Source organism: Vicugna pacos, chromosome 34 (genome assembly GCF_048564905.1).
Source record: "Vicugna pacos chromosome 34, VicPac4, whole genome shotgun sequence".
In the NCBI taxonomy this organism is placed as follows: Eukaryota; Metazoa; Chordata; class Mammalia; order Artiodactyla; family Camelidae; genus Vicugna; species Vicugna pacos.
In genome coordinates, this window is record NC_133020.1 from 931,005 (window position 1) to 945,204 (window position 14,200).

Here is a 14,200-nt window from a genome sequence, read left to right on the forward strand (position 1 = left end):
ATATTTACCCTTAGAGAAGTTGAGAATTATACCTCTTTCCTCACAGAAGTTAACTTTTTTTTCCTATTAAACAGTATGTTTTAGTGATCTCTCACCACAATGAGGCAAGCTAGATAAAATCAGAGGATAATGTTTCATGGAATGTTCCAGAAAATTGTCATGTCTCATCTTCACTTTTGTGAATGGATATAGAACCTGTGTGTATTTATTTCATGGATTTCAGAATACCTTGTGCAGAAAGGTCATTATACAAACCAGTTGAAGTTAGACATTGCCTTCATTTTCTATTCATTTTAGACATGTTGTCAAAGCATGGAGAAGTTCAGATCACATCTGTACACCCAAAATAGAGAATTAAGAAAATTGTCTAGATCCTGCCTTTGGATTTTTTTTTTTTAACTTTGTTGAGATATCATTCACATATTATAGGGGGGTTGCATAACTCAAGTGGTAGAGTGCATGCTTAGCATACACAAGGTCCTGGGTTCGATCCCCTGTACCTCCTCTAAGAATAAATAAGTAAAAATTACTTCCCTCCACCAAAAAAGAAAAATATTCACGTATCATATAATTCACCCATTTAGGATGCATCGTTAGTATCTCCTAGTATGTTCAGAGATGTGTAGCTGTCACCACAATCAATTTTAGAACATTCCCATCACCCCAAAAAGAAAGCCTGCATCCCTTGGCCATCACCCCCAGCACCGCAGCCCCCCCACCCCCCGGCAACCACTAGTCTGACTTCTGTCTCTACAGATGTGACTGTTCTGGGTATTTCCCAGGAATGGAATCACATGCTCTGCAGTCCTTCATGATTAGCTTTTTTCATTTGACAACACGTCTTCAAGGTTCATCCATGTTACAGCGCTTGTCAGTATTTCCATTTCTGTTTATTGTCGAACAGTAGTCGGTTGTGGGGCTAAACCATTTATCCATCCATCAGTTGATGGACCTTTGGGTTGCCTCTGCTTTTTGGCTATTGCTAATAATGCTGCTGTGAACATTTCTGTCCAAGTTTTGGTGTAAACATGTTCCCATTTCTTTGGGGAATATACTTAAGAATGGAAATGGTGTCATATGGGTCATATGGTAACTCTGTTTAACCTTCTGAGGACCTGCCATACTGTTTTCCAGAGTGGCTGCACCATCTAACATTTTTATCCAAAGTGTATAATTCTCCCAATTTCTATGCATTCCTGTCATCACTGGTCATCAGCTCTCCTGGTAGGTGTGAACTGGCATCTCGTTGTGGCTTTGATTTGCATTTTTCTGATGACTAAGAATGTTGGGGATCTTTTCATGTGCTTATCTGTGTATCTTCTTTGAAGACCTGTCTGTTTAGGTTTTTGCCCATTTTCAAATTGGGCTGTCTTTTTATGATTGAATTGTCAGAGTCCTTTTTGTATCCTGGGTGCAAGCCTTCGATCAGATGTAGGATTTTCAAGTATTTCCTCCTGTTCAGGAGCTTGCCTTCTTACCTTCTTGATGGTGTCTTTTGAAGAGTAGAAGTTTTTAATTTTGATGAAGTTCAGTTAATCTATTTCTGTCTTTTACTGCCCTAAGAAACAAGTGCCAGATCCAGTCATGAAGACACACGCCTGTGTTTTCTTCTAAGAACTTTGTAGGTTTAGCTCTTTCACTTAGTTAGTTTTATATATATGTTGTATGAGGTAGAGGTCGAATTTTGTTCTTTTGCATGTGGATATCCAGTTGTCCCTGTACCATTTGTTAAAAAGACTATTACTGTCTCATTCAGTTATTTGACACTCGTATTGAAAATCAATTGACTGTAAATGTGAGGGTTTCTTTTAGATTCTCAGTGGTGATGCATTGATCTATGTCTGTCCTATGCCAGTACCAATTCAGATGTTATGAGAACTCTTTCCGTGTCTTCTTGCATAGTACCAGTTGTTTTACATCATAATAAATAGTCAGTGTCGCAGAATGTCTGTAACTCCACTTCTGTGGAAATCTGCTGCGTCCTGAAGGGGCCTGTGGCCAGCTTATGCCTTGCTGACTCTGTGATATGACAGAAAATAGGCTTGCAAAGGTAAAGTCCATTCCTTCCCCCCGTTCAGACCTTTAGTTTCTCACCCAGTGCCTCCCACTTCACTCCAGTTTCCATCAAATCATGGTCACGGGATCTGCTGACTCAGTCTGCAATATACTTCATTATGTTGCACTCATTATAATTCATAGACTCATCCATAGATTTCACTACCTAGAGACAAAAGATTAAGCCTGGAAAAGATTAATTCAACCTTCCTCTTTGGAAGCCTCTCTAATCCATCATCTTGCGGTGCACGATGAAGTCCTCTTTTGGCTTGGTTCCTGTGTGTAACTCTGGTGCCAATCTTGTTCTTGGTGCAGATCCTGCATTCTCAGCTCCCTGTGTCTACCTCCTTTTACTTAAAAGGAGAGGTGCCTAGCTGTAGTCTATAGCTTAATGCATAATTAATGAAATAAATATTTCATCCCATCCAAGGAAAATTTTCCAAGAGTACAGCTGCCCTAAAATTTAGATAATATTCCATCAGTTTATCAGAAACAGATAACAGATTAGTAATTTGAATTTCAAAAGTTCAAAGCCAATCTGTGTGATATGGAGAAACATTGTGCTACAACATGAAGCTGAGACAGTCTTACCTTCCCTTACCAACGAGCTTTTAAGTAAGGTAAAGGAAAAATTGTATTTAATTTAAATACTGCCAAAGGACACTACATTTATGGTTCCTTAATATTTTATTTTCTCTCTGAGGAAAGGAAAATGAAGAGTGAGTGCTAGATTAGTAAGTTCTCAAAGCTGCCTGTTCTCTTAGAAGTTCAGTTCGTTGAGATGAGGTAAAAAGGTTGATTTTGGTAAACTGACTATTCCTAGTTGTTTTTCAATTATTAGACTTCAAATCCTGTGTCTCCTTGCTTACCAGCCTTCCTTATCCTCAAAGTTGAGGGGAGACTGTGAAATACATGCCTGTTTGTAAGAAGCTGTAATTGGAGGGGACTCTAAAGCATCTTCCTTCTCGCTAGTTCTGAGGTCTTTCTTTCAGTTACCTGCTGCTTCTCATCAGCACTTTGTCATTAATAAGATAATCTCAACGTTTGTTACATTCCAGTTTATAGGAGACCAATTTCTACTCTATTCAAGTTACATTTCTTACTGTTTTTTCATCCACTCTTCTGTTTATCTGTTTTTGCCTAACAAACTCCCCAAAGTTCAGTGGCTTAAATAAGCATTTACTTCGTTCACAACCTACACTTAGGAAAAGTGTGGCCAAGACAGCTGGCCTCTATTCCTCTCAGCTTCAGGTGGGGCAGCTCGAAGGCAGGGGGCTGGAATCACGTGAAGGTTCATCCGCTGATGTCTGATGGTTGATGTCGGCGGTGGGCTGTGGCTTAGGTGGGGTGGGCAGGTGGACCACCTCCCCTGGAACACGGAAGCTGTCTCTGTGGCCTGAGCTTGCCCGCCTGAGACTGGGTTTCAGGGTTAAGAGCGAGGCAGAAGCTGAAGTGCCTTTTCAAACCGAGCCCTGCCGTTGAGTCAGTGCCACTTTCACCGTTTTCTGTTCATTAGGAGCAGGGCACTTAAGGTTGGCCCATATTGTACCTTTTTTATGGAATTAATTTTGAAAATTTATGGAGACATTCAAAAACCAGCATAATCTACTCACTAGCCACAATGTTTTGTTACTGCTTCCATACAAGAAATCCACTTGTCCCTACTCGGTCGTGAGCAGGTCTCGGTCGCTGTGGTGTTAGGCTCAGGCTCCAGCCCAGGGTCTTACTTTCCCATCTTCACCAGGTCCAGGAGGGGCTGAGGTTCCTGGGCGTGCTTTCTGGAGTACAGCCCTTGGGTACGCGCCTCTCAGTGCTGAGGCTTGAGGATAAGGAGACACGGGTTATTTGCCGCCACACACCCAGCATTCTCCTGAACTGCTGAGGACTCCCTCACTCACAGATGGAAGATGGGAGGCCCGCTGGCCCGTACCTGTTCTGCAGTGCAGCCTGATGCTGTTGGCTCTTTGATTAGGACTTAGTCCTAACCCTGGGAGGGGTTCTCCTTCGCTGCCCTCTCTAAGCTCTTTGTTCTGTCCCTTTCATGAGCAGTGACCTGTGTTTGCAGCTGAGCAGTTCTCTCAAGCCAGCTTCCTCCTTGTAGACCTTCTAAGAAAAGAGGCCCAAAGGCCTCTTCCCATTTTGCACTGTCTTGTCTCTTTCAGTCCAAGCTAGCAAGCAGTAGTTTTGCTAGCACAGTTCTCTTTAAAACTTTGAATTTCCTGTGAATTTTATTGGGGTTCCTGCCATTGGAAAGGCTACTCTCACGTCTTTTTGAGATAAACTCTTCACCTTGGGCTTCCTGTGAAGCTGTTGGGGGGCCATGCCTTTGAAATTCTTATGCTTTTAAGATCTTTAAAGGAATTTGAGGCAGCACGTTAAATCTTTCCAAGGTCTTAACAAAGTCTTGGCTTCATCTTCAGACTGTTTTCCTGGCAGCACCCTAGATTTGATCTTAGCCCGGAAGCCATTTCTCTGCTTACCCATTATGTGACCATTGGGCATGTGGAGATGCTTTAAATGGGGTACAGATATTTGAACCCAGTGAGTCCTGGTTCCTTTATATTTAATAATCTTTTTGTTTGTTTTAGCGTGTCTCATCAACTTTACTTTCAGCTGTTCGGTAGCAAGAGTCCCGTTGCCTCCGGTTTCAGGGTCGTCATTTTCTTCCCTGGCCTAGAAGCCTTCACTCTCAGCCCTTCAAGGGCCCTCAGGCTTCCACTAACAGTCTCGTGGACACTTTGGGTTTTCACTCTTACTCTTCTCTGCATCTGTTCAGGTTTCACCTACCTCCAGGTGCAAAGGCGTCCCCACATTTTGGGTTCTTTTTTAATGGCTGTGCCCCATTTTTAATATCAATATCTGTGCCAGTTATTTGTTGCTAATAATTTATATAATAAACTGCCTCAAAACCTGGTGACTCAAAACAGCATTTGCTTGGTTCCCAAATCTGTGTTTAGACAAGGCTCAGTGGAGCCAGCCCATTTCTTCTCCACTTGGCATCAAGCGGGCACTAGAATAATCTAAAGGCTTGTTCATGCCCATGTCTGGAAGTTGGAGCTGGCTTTGGTTAAGGATATTCCCTGGAGTCATCAGCTGGGACAGCTGTGTGTACAAAGACTCAGTAGGTGGCCTGGGCTTCACAGCGTGGTGGCTGGGTTCTAAGGGTGAGCGTCCCTATGGAGTGAAAGTCAGAGGCCATTTAGCCTTAGAAATCACACAGCAGTGCCCCCACATTCTGTCCCCTAGAAACCAGTTAACTGAGGCCAGTACCTACTTCAGGGGAGGGAATTTCGCAGGGGAAGTGTCAAGGAATTTGTAGAGATGTTTTACAACCACCACCTCCGCCTGCCTTGTCTTAGCAAACAATCCTTCTGTCTGAAGGAGAGCAGTTCTTCCCAAGTCAGTGTCACTGAAATTCCAGCAAGTTTTTTTGTTTGTTTTTGTTGAGTATGTTCTCTTGTTTTGTGGCGAGCCACACAGGATTACAAGAATGAAGGCTGTTTTGTTTGTTTAGAAAAGTGTATGGGTCATCTTACTAAACCACTACACTAGGAGATGGATTTCTCCTTAACTCTGTGAATCATTCATTGCTCCTTGGAATGCAATTCAAACAAGCATAAGATATTTGTAGTTCAGAGAAGGGCTTATGGCATTAGAATCCATATTTGTAAGATGTATTAATTGCAGTCTTTTTTTCAAAGTCTTGTTTTGGGAGGCATTTATTAATTCAGCCCTAAGTAATTCAATATGATCTCCCTAAAACTTTAAAAATCATGAAGAGTTAAGACTTGGGGAAGGAAGGGGTAGGGTAAGAGACTTTCTACTAAGAGGTGCCTTGTAGTCATTTTATGTAGGAAAGACATGAAACAATTACAGAAACATCAGAGTGTAAAATCAAGTACAAATGTATAACAAAGATGATGACAGTGAACAGTATATTTCTGTGACTCTTGGTGGTTTGAACTTTTTTTCTTGATTTTCTGAGTAGTTTGAGTTTCTCCATTCCACAAGGTAGATATACCATTTTATTGTAACTGAATTTATTTCAACCTTTGATGCTGGGTTAGAGTTAGGCTGTTCTCAGTCTGCTAACCTCATTACCAAACAGTTTTACCTTTTTCACGCAGAATGCTGATCTTCCAGCAAAAGACGAATCTACGTCTTCAGTACTTCTCCGTCTGAGTGCAGAAACTCAGCTTCTTCTAAAGGAGATATTATCTGTGAAACAGATGCAAAAGAAATGTGAAGCACTAGAGGAGGAGAAGAAGAAGTTGGAGGAAGAAGCAGAAAACCTCAGACGTCACCTCGAAATGAATACAGTGGAACACAGTCAAGTGGAGCAGGACAAACGGGAGACTGAAGAACAAACAAGACGGGATGTAGTAAAAACACTGAAAAAATTCAGGCGAGCTGTGCAGTACAGACGGGAAACTGAAAAGCAAGGAAGACATGATGTAGTAGAAAAACTGAAAGAAATCAGCCAGTTTTTACAGGTGAGACACTGATCTGTAAGGTGCTTTAACTCACTTCGCAGAGAATTACAGTTCGGATGTGTACATTTTATGTGTTCCCTCTACTTCCCATATAGCAGTTTGTTTTGTAGATTTCTGGAAGGAAGGCCGCATTTGTTACTCCCTTTAAATAATTCAGTTTCCATCATTACTATCACTAAATTGATGTTTCAGAACAACTCTCACTAGACAATCATTTTTAAGACCAATTGGTGTAAATCAAGACCACTAGGAGGAAAAGCATATATTGTGATGTAAATACTGTGCCACATTCTTGGATTACTCCTAGGTTGTATTCTTCAATTTTTAAAAGTTTAGATTGATCCTATTGTTCTTTGAACTATCACATTACATGAGTACTAATATAAGGGTGATTCCACTTTCATTTCATAATTCAGATTTAATTCACTTGACATTGATGATAAGTATTTTAAAGTTCAGCTTTTTTTCCACACTTAAAATTGCTCTCTGAATCACTGACTCAAAACTAAAGGGAACAAATAGACTGTAATTACTCAGGTTGTAAGTATTTTTAAAATTGTGTCCTTTTAATTTGCTGTAGGCACAAGCAGCATCTCAGGAAGACTTGCTCAGAGAGTGTAAACGTGCTTCAGTGAGCCAGATGGAACACAGAGTTCAAGACCTGGAAACGGAACTGAGAAGGAAAACTTCTCAGTTTGATTGTAATGAAAAAGAATTGGAAAAATACAGGCAGCTGTACCTGGAAGAGCTAAAAAATAGAGTGTCACTGGCAAATCAACTAAACTCGTAAGTCAAAACATAGAATTATACAAAATAATTTAGGTCACTAATTTGTCTCTAAGGCATCATTTTTATTGAGCCAGGTTCGTGAGGTGGGTAGCAAGTGAACGCTGACTAGACAGTGTAATTTTGGGAAATGGTGTTAGTAAATGAACTCTCCTTTAAAATGTCAGTCCAGGGCAGTTTGCATCTCCCTGCCTTTTGTTGCTTTTACATGACTTTATTTTTTAATTTGCATATATTTAACCTGGTCTAGTCTTTAAGCTAGGGGTTTTGCAAACTTTGTAATTTAGACAGCCATATTATCACAAAATTTCTAGTTGGAATTCCCATAAATAGAAACGTTAATGAGTTTAAAGTTAACTGTGTTTTGGAAGAGTACAACATAAACCCAAGGGGCCCCATGCTGGTGTTTGGTGAATTTACTTTCTTGATTGTGATATTTGGTGTCACTGCTCGTGGGCACCCTGAGACGAAGTACTGTGTCCTTCTAAGTTTGTCTCCGCTACGTAAAGGCATGCTTGGTGAGTAGGGGAAATTCACATCGGGGTGAAGGGCAGTATAGTGGTTCACAAAGTGGCTAAAAAGAATGTGGTGGCCTGCCCGAGGGGGTGTGTGGAAGACCGAAAGGGCGAGTCCCACCTCCGGTGCCTGAGTAGCAGTGTTATGAGCTACAGGTCTCCCCGCTGTCCAAAACTAGAGTGTTCCTATGAAAGTTGTCGGTGTAAAGCAAAAAGGCAGTTACCTTAGGACACATCTTGCTGGTGGATACATAAAATAAATAATGCATAAAGCACAGGTGCTCACAGACACAGTCCGAAGCCGTGGCGGCGTGATGCCGGGATACTGTGTGGTTCTGGGGAAGGAGCTCGGTGGGGCCCCCTCTCGCTGCTCGGGGTGCCCATTGCCCCCCTGATTGCTTGGGCTAAAACAAGCACCCAGTGCTATTCTGGCTTTTTGCTTTTTTTTTTTTTTTTATGAAAGTGAAAATCCGCTTGAGGTTTTTTTTTGGTTGTGGAAAGCAGGTGCTGATGTAGGCCTCTGGTAAAAGCAAAGTAACAAAGTGAGCTTTGGGACATTGGGGGACACTTGAAATTGCCCCTGGCGCTGTCGTAGTTGTTTCCCACCATCGACTCTGCCACCTGGTGCCCCCCAGAGGTGGTGGCTCTAAACTGTTGCTCAGTGCCGCGTGCTTGATTTCTCCCAGGTAATGCGTGAAATGTGTATATGAGGGGGGTGAAAGCAAATGCTTGAAAATGGCTTTGAGGGATGGTTTATTTTTTATTTCTGAACTGGTTTCCTGAGGGTGAGTATGTCTAGGTGCAGCCAGTGCAGAAGGCAGCGGGGATCCTCTGTGGGGGCGTCTCCATCTCTGACTCTCCCCATGTTGAAGTACTTGTTAGTTAAGCACTCCCCCCCCAGGCACATACGTCGTTCTTCAGGACAGTTTTAAACTGTAATCATTTACAGTAGGTCTGTGCTGACTTATTTTTGGGTGTCAAAACAGTTTAACGGGACAATCTGTTTACTATTACAGCAACTTTAGAAATACACATCACTTAGGAAAAAAACGAAATGAATGAAATCTGCTTTGCGATCCTCGCAGGGCTAATGAGAGGCTGGCCGAGATGAACACTGAACTTCAGCTGGAGAAACAGCACAAGAGTTCTTTCCTCGGCTCTGTTCCCGCACGGCCTGTTGATAGACCGCCTGCTGCTGAAAGTTCTAGTACTGCTGAAAGTTCTAGTACTAGCGTGGAGCCCGAATGGAGTCGTCTTACTCGAAAAAGGCGCTTCAGGAATTTTCCACACCCTACAACCAGCATGAGCGATCTGTTGAAGGTTAGTTATTTTATCTTCTTTCCCTTGGGCTTCAGATTTCTGATATAATTCTTGTTTTTAATTTGATGAAATTCTGAGTTGTTTATTTGACTTACGCACACTAAGTAAAAGCCATAATTAATTGTGCTAATGAAGGAGACACAAATTTTATTTTTAAAGTCCCAGGACTTGTAATTTTCAAGAGATACCTGTCATTAACTTTATTCAATAAATGCAACTAAAGTGACAAATTTTAAAATTCTTAAAAAGCTCCATTTTAAATTCTATTTTAGAAATTAAGTATTATTGCCTAATAACTGGAGATACACTTTCCAGTGTTTGGCTTAGCTTCTGATTGATTTTCGTTTGGCATTGGTTCATAGTCATTTTCAAGTTTTGCTGCACCCCAGTTTATCTACCCCTCAGCATAAGTAAATGATTGGCATCGAGATACTTAATCACATATGGATGTTTTTTATTTAAAGGAACCCAAAGTAAATTCTTTTTATGAATTCAATAAACTTGTAACGCTAAAAACATTTTCTGTTTTGAAGTTTAAAATTTTTATCGTTTCCTTCTGTAAGAGTACATTCTTAATTACTATTTTACTTACAGCATTGTTATTTTAATTGTTATAAAATGTCTTATTGAGCAATTGTAGAACATTTCTAAAGATGTAGTCAAGTAAAGCAAATATTTAAGTTTTTAAAATGAAGTTCGCTTATGTCTCTGTCTTGCCCTCACCTGCAGGAATACCGAGGTGGCAACGATAGGGAGTCTTTAAATTACAACCAGTTTTCGTTGTGTATCGTTGTTAAAATAGCCATTGAAATCGGTGCGCGTGGGTTTATGGTTTGATGATGTTTTCATGATCTTGATGTAGAGAAGGGTAGCACGGGCCCTTGTTGAGTGAGGTCTCAACCTGCTTTTTCTCACTTGGCTTCATGTCATAATAAATCAAAGAAGAAAAGCTCAGGTTTCATAGACAGTGTTGTGGGTAAATTGAGTGTAAGTGCTTCAGAGTCATGAAACCGGACTGCGTGGTGTTAAAAAAAAATGCATGGCTAACACTTCCATCAGTGGCTAAGCATGATGCAAACTCGAAATGTTTTCATTCGTTGTCACCAAAAACTCACGAGTGTGTCACTTTACAGGATGATGGTGAAAGAGTGTGAGTGCAAAAGCAATGCAGGAGAAGACTCCTGAGGACAGTTGTTTCCTTTAATGTTTTTGGAGGAAAGAGGTGTCTGTTTTTTAGTACTTCTAGGTACACAGGAAAATAATTTATTTTAAACTCAGTGTTGTAGTTCCAAGGTACACGTAGTTCTTCTGTGGGGCCGTGGGGCCGAATCATGCTAGGTTGAGCAGGGAGGTTAACAAGCCCCGCTCTGTCCAGGTGCAGAGACACGGCTCCCTCGGCGCTGCCTGGCGCCTCACAGGAGCTATTATTGTACAGTTACTGCTTACAGATTTCTTAGTAGACTTAGAGAAGGAAGATGCCTTGTGGAATTGCTAGGGATGTAATTACTTCTGCTGGGAAAACATAAAGTAATGCTATGGGAGCTGTGAACATACTGTTTAAAATGACAGAAAGGGATGGGTTTTTGCATGGGGCTTAACAAAACAACAGACTTCCACAGCTTTTCAGCTATGGTTCTAGAAAGCAAAATGTCAAAAATGGCATTGAGATTGAATGTAACATTCTCCTTTATGTGCAAGGTTTTAACATTTTGGACTGTTCCTACTGTGAAGTTCCAGCTTACTCAGCATTTTTTTTTTTCTAACTTGACAGAAGTATTGCTCTAAGTCTGTGATTTTAGTCATGCTGGTGGTCGAAGCAAGTTTTTTCCAGTTCATAACACTTGGGTTTATTGCCTCTCTTACTGTTGCATGAAGTACAGCCTTGTCCCTTGACATGGTTGTAGTGGTAACAGATGGGACCCCATATCTGCTTTGCCAGTTTGTACCCTCAGATTTCACATTCTAGTTATTTCTGGGATGTTTTGTCCTACATGTCAGAAGCAATTTTACAGTTTTACTCAATTGTGTTATTTAATTATGTTACTATAAAATACAAAAAGTTAAAATTAGCCTGAGCAGATACGTCACTGTTAGATTTTCTTGCACATAGAATTTTTTTCTGAGAACTGAAAACTTAAAAATTGATCCCAGACAGTATTATAACAGACAAAATTTCTCTGTTTTAAAGACTTTTTTATGTTCAAGAGCTTTTAAGTATTGGTGTGCCTAACATGAAGCATGGCCACAATAGTTAATAAATGTCCTTCAAATCTATTTTAAATAGGAAGACTAAACTTTACACTCACCGATTTTGGACTTTTGGTGTATTACTGACACTTTCAAACACTTTCTAATGACTTATTTAACTAATTTTTAAATTTCTCAAATGTCCATTCAGTTTAGCAGCCCCTTTTCTAAATGGGATTATACCAGTGCACCAGAGCTAAAACGATTAATATTCCGAAGACTTTAACTTTTTACATGACATGACACAGCACTGCATCTCAGCAGGATCTGGTCACGTTTCTTTTAAAAGTAGGCTTCCAAGGCAGCGCACATTCACTCTGAATTTTAATTCTAATCAAACTATCACAGTAGTTAAGCTCACTTCTCATAAGGCAGAGGCAGAGTTCAGTAACCTTGTTTCTGGTATCAGCTCTCTGCCCGGTGGACTCCCTCCTGCCCTCGTTCCATTTTGTCTGAATGGACAAATGAGGAAGCGTGTTATCTTTTGAAAGCCAGTCACTCAGCTTCTTCCAGTTCTTTTTCTTTCATTCACTTTTTTCTCTGTAGTTAATTTTTTAGCTCTTTGATCAACAAATTCTTTATTTCTTTTCTCTGAAGCAAAATACATGTATTTAATAGTTACAAACTGACAAGTGTCATTTCCTTCATTAACCTATTTACAACAGTATGATGAATCAGAGCGGTTAAATGACTTGATTTTATTACATTTCTGGAATTGTACTTATTTTTATAACATTTAAAATAAGAATGATACCAAGTTTTAACTTAAAAGTATCAATAATCTGAAAATATATTCACTTTGGAAATGAACATGTGTGTCTACGTGTGTGGCAAGTCTGTTTTTATCAAATTGATCTCAGAAAGGGCAGCGTTATCTTCCAGCTTGTGACCTCAGTTTTGACCTCAATCCTGCAGTGTCCCCAGTGGGACCTTCCATTTCTATGGGACATAGTCTGCAAACCGCCAGTTATGAGAGAATCCTCCTAATTAAAAATCATTAGAATTAAAACTTGCTGTTACATTGTCTTCCTGTGTATAATTTTCTCACCTTACTGTGTTTTTGTTAAATGGAAAAGTTTAAGTAAAACTGCAGGTGCCTTCTCCTTATTAATGTTGGACTTCAGACCACTTCCACCATCAGGACATGGGGGTCCTCACCTAGATAGAAGCATAAAGGTCCCAGAAGTACGTGTTTAGGAAAATAGCTTTGCAGAGAAAAAGAGAGTAATCTTACATTCAACTCATGTAAAAGTGTGATCTACATTTTGCATAGTGTTTATTAATGGTTATATGAAATTATTTCAGTCAAGGCTTCTCCCTTCATCTGCTAGGCGTTTTTCACTTCACAGGACCCTCCTGGCACTGTTGTCATGTTGTTGATGGCATCAGGCCTCTCTAGAATGCTCTTGTCAGACAGTGTTATGGAAAACAGTCTCTGAAAATACTGGCAAATGGTAGCCCCAAATTTTGTCTTTGCACCTAACATTTACAGAAGCCTCGGCTCTCATATCGCTGTTACCACCGCAGTGTTTATGTCTGGTGTACTGTTTAGAACCTGTTTAGTGAGCGGGTGACTTTCATAAGAAAGATTTTTAAAAGAGCACTCTAGATGGGGACACTTGTAGTTTGAAGTGTCCCCACACATTTCATAATTAAATACGTAACTAATTAAGTCAAGTTTCAAAAAGTTGGCCCTAGTCTCTAGAACGGAAACAAAGTTACAGTTAAAGAATTAGGTATTGTTTTCCTTGTTTCTAGCTCTAGGAAGTTGTGAATCAGAAACCAACTTTGAAAACTGGCGCTAGCCTCTCCTTTTCTTCTCTTCAAGCAGATTTTCTGACATAAATATTTTAGTCATCTACAGAGAGCAAAACACATTTGCTTAACTTGTCTGCAAGTAGAATTTTCACTTGACATTATTATAACAGAACCCCTTTCTTCATTTTATGTATCTACGATTCTGTGCTAAAAACATTAGCATAGAACAGACCTTAAAATTTTAGTTTTCTAAAAGTGCAGGAATGGAAAGCTCATTTTAAGGAAAAATCCATTAAAGTTAAAAAAAGCTAAACTTTTACAAAGGGCAGTTTTTCTAAGAACTGCAGAGCAATGAATTCAGTGTGAGACATGACTTGAACTGTTGAAACTCTTCGTGCCAATGAGATCGGGCGTTGCCCTCTGAGATTATGTGCATCGGACAGGGCAGGGCTCACTGTGCTTTCCATCAGGGGAATCTAAGTAGCCTCACAGATATGTGTTCTCTGTTATCTAAAATCAAAGTAAGTAGGAATTTATTTTATTTTATTCATGTGATTATTTTTCTGTTTAAGCAATCCCCACGTTAAGTCAAGTCTCTAAAAGTATTATTTAAAGGCCACATTTCATAAGCTAGCTGTCATTCCTATGATAGTGTTTCTTGTTTCACTTAAACATTAAAAATATTTGACTTATTGCAGATGCGGAAGAAGCTGATAAACAATATATCTAGAGAACTAAAAGAAGGTATGTTGCCAACATTTCTGAATTAAATTTAGACGTTGATTTCTGAAATACACTGTAAACAGTAAATGGCACCCCTTTCTATTGCTTGAATAACAGATACCATGTTAAGCTTTTTTCTTACACATAGCTGATGAAAAATGTGAGCGCATAATTTCATTCATAATGATATATTTATTCCTCATTTATACATCATGATCCATAGCTTTAAAAAAAAAAAACTCAAGAAGTCTGTGTTCTCTATTTCTGGCTGTGCCCTTCCTCTCCTGCTGTCCCCATGGGCCT

General features: G+C 40.0%; 1 protein-coding gene across 4 annotated transcripts in view; it reads left to right on the forward strand.

Moving 5' to 3' along the window:
* Window positions 1–14,200, forward strand: part of LOC140691263 (ankyrin repeat domain-containing protein 26-like) — a 50,214-nt gene that overhangs the window by 34,859 nt on the left and 1,155 nt on the right. For 3 of the 4 annotated variants that reach the window (XM_072954328.1, XM_072954332.1, XM_072954329.1), the window contains 4 exons: window positions 6,183–6,548; window positions 7,129–7,334; window positions 8,935–9,169; window positions 13,873–13,918. In XM_072954328.1, coding sequence (XP_072810429.1) covers window positions 6,183–6,548; window positions 7,129–7,334; window positions 8,935–9,169; window positions 13,873–13,918 — 853 coding nt within the window. Of the gene's footprint in view, window positions 1–6,182; window positions 6,549–7,128; window positions 7,335–8,934; window positions 9,170–9,531; window positions 9,595–13,872; window positions 13,919–14,200 lie in introns of those variants that run through there. The other variant, XM_072954331.1, reaches the window with a different exon arrangement.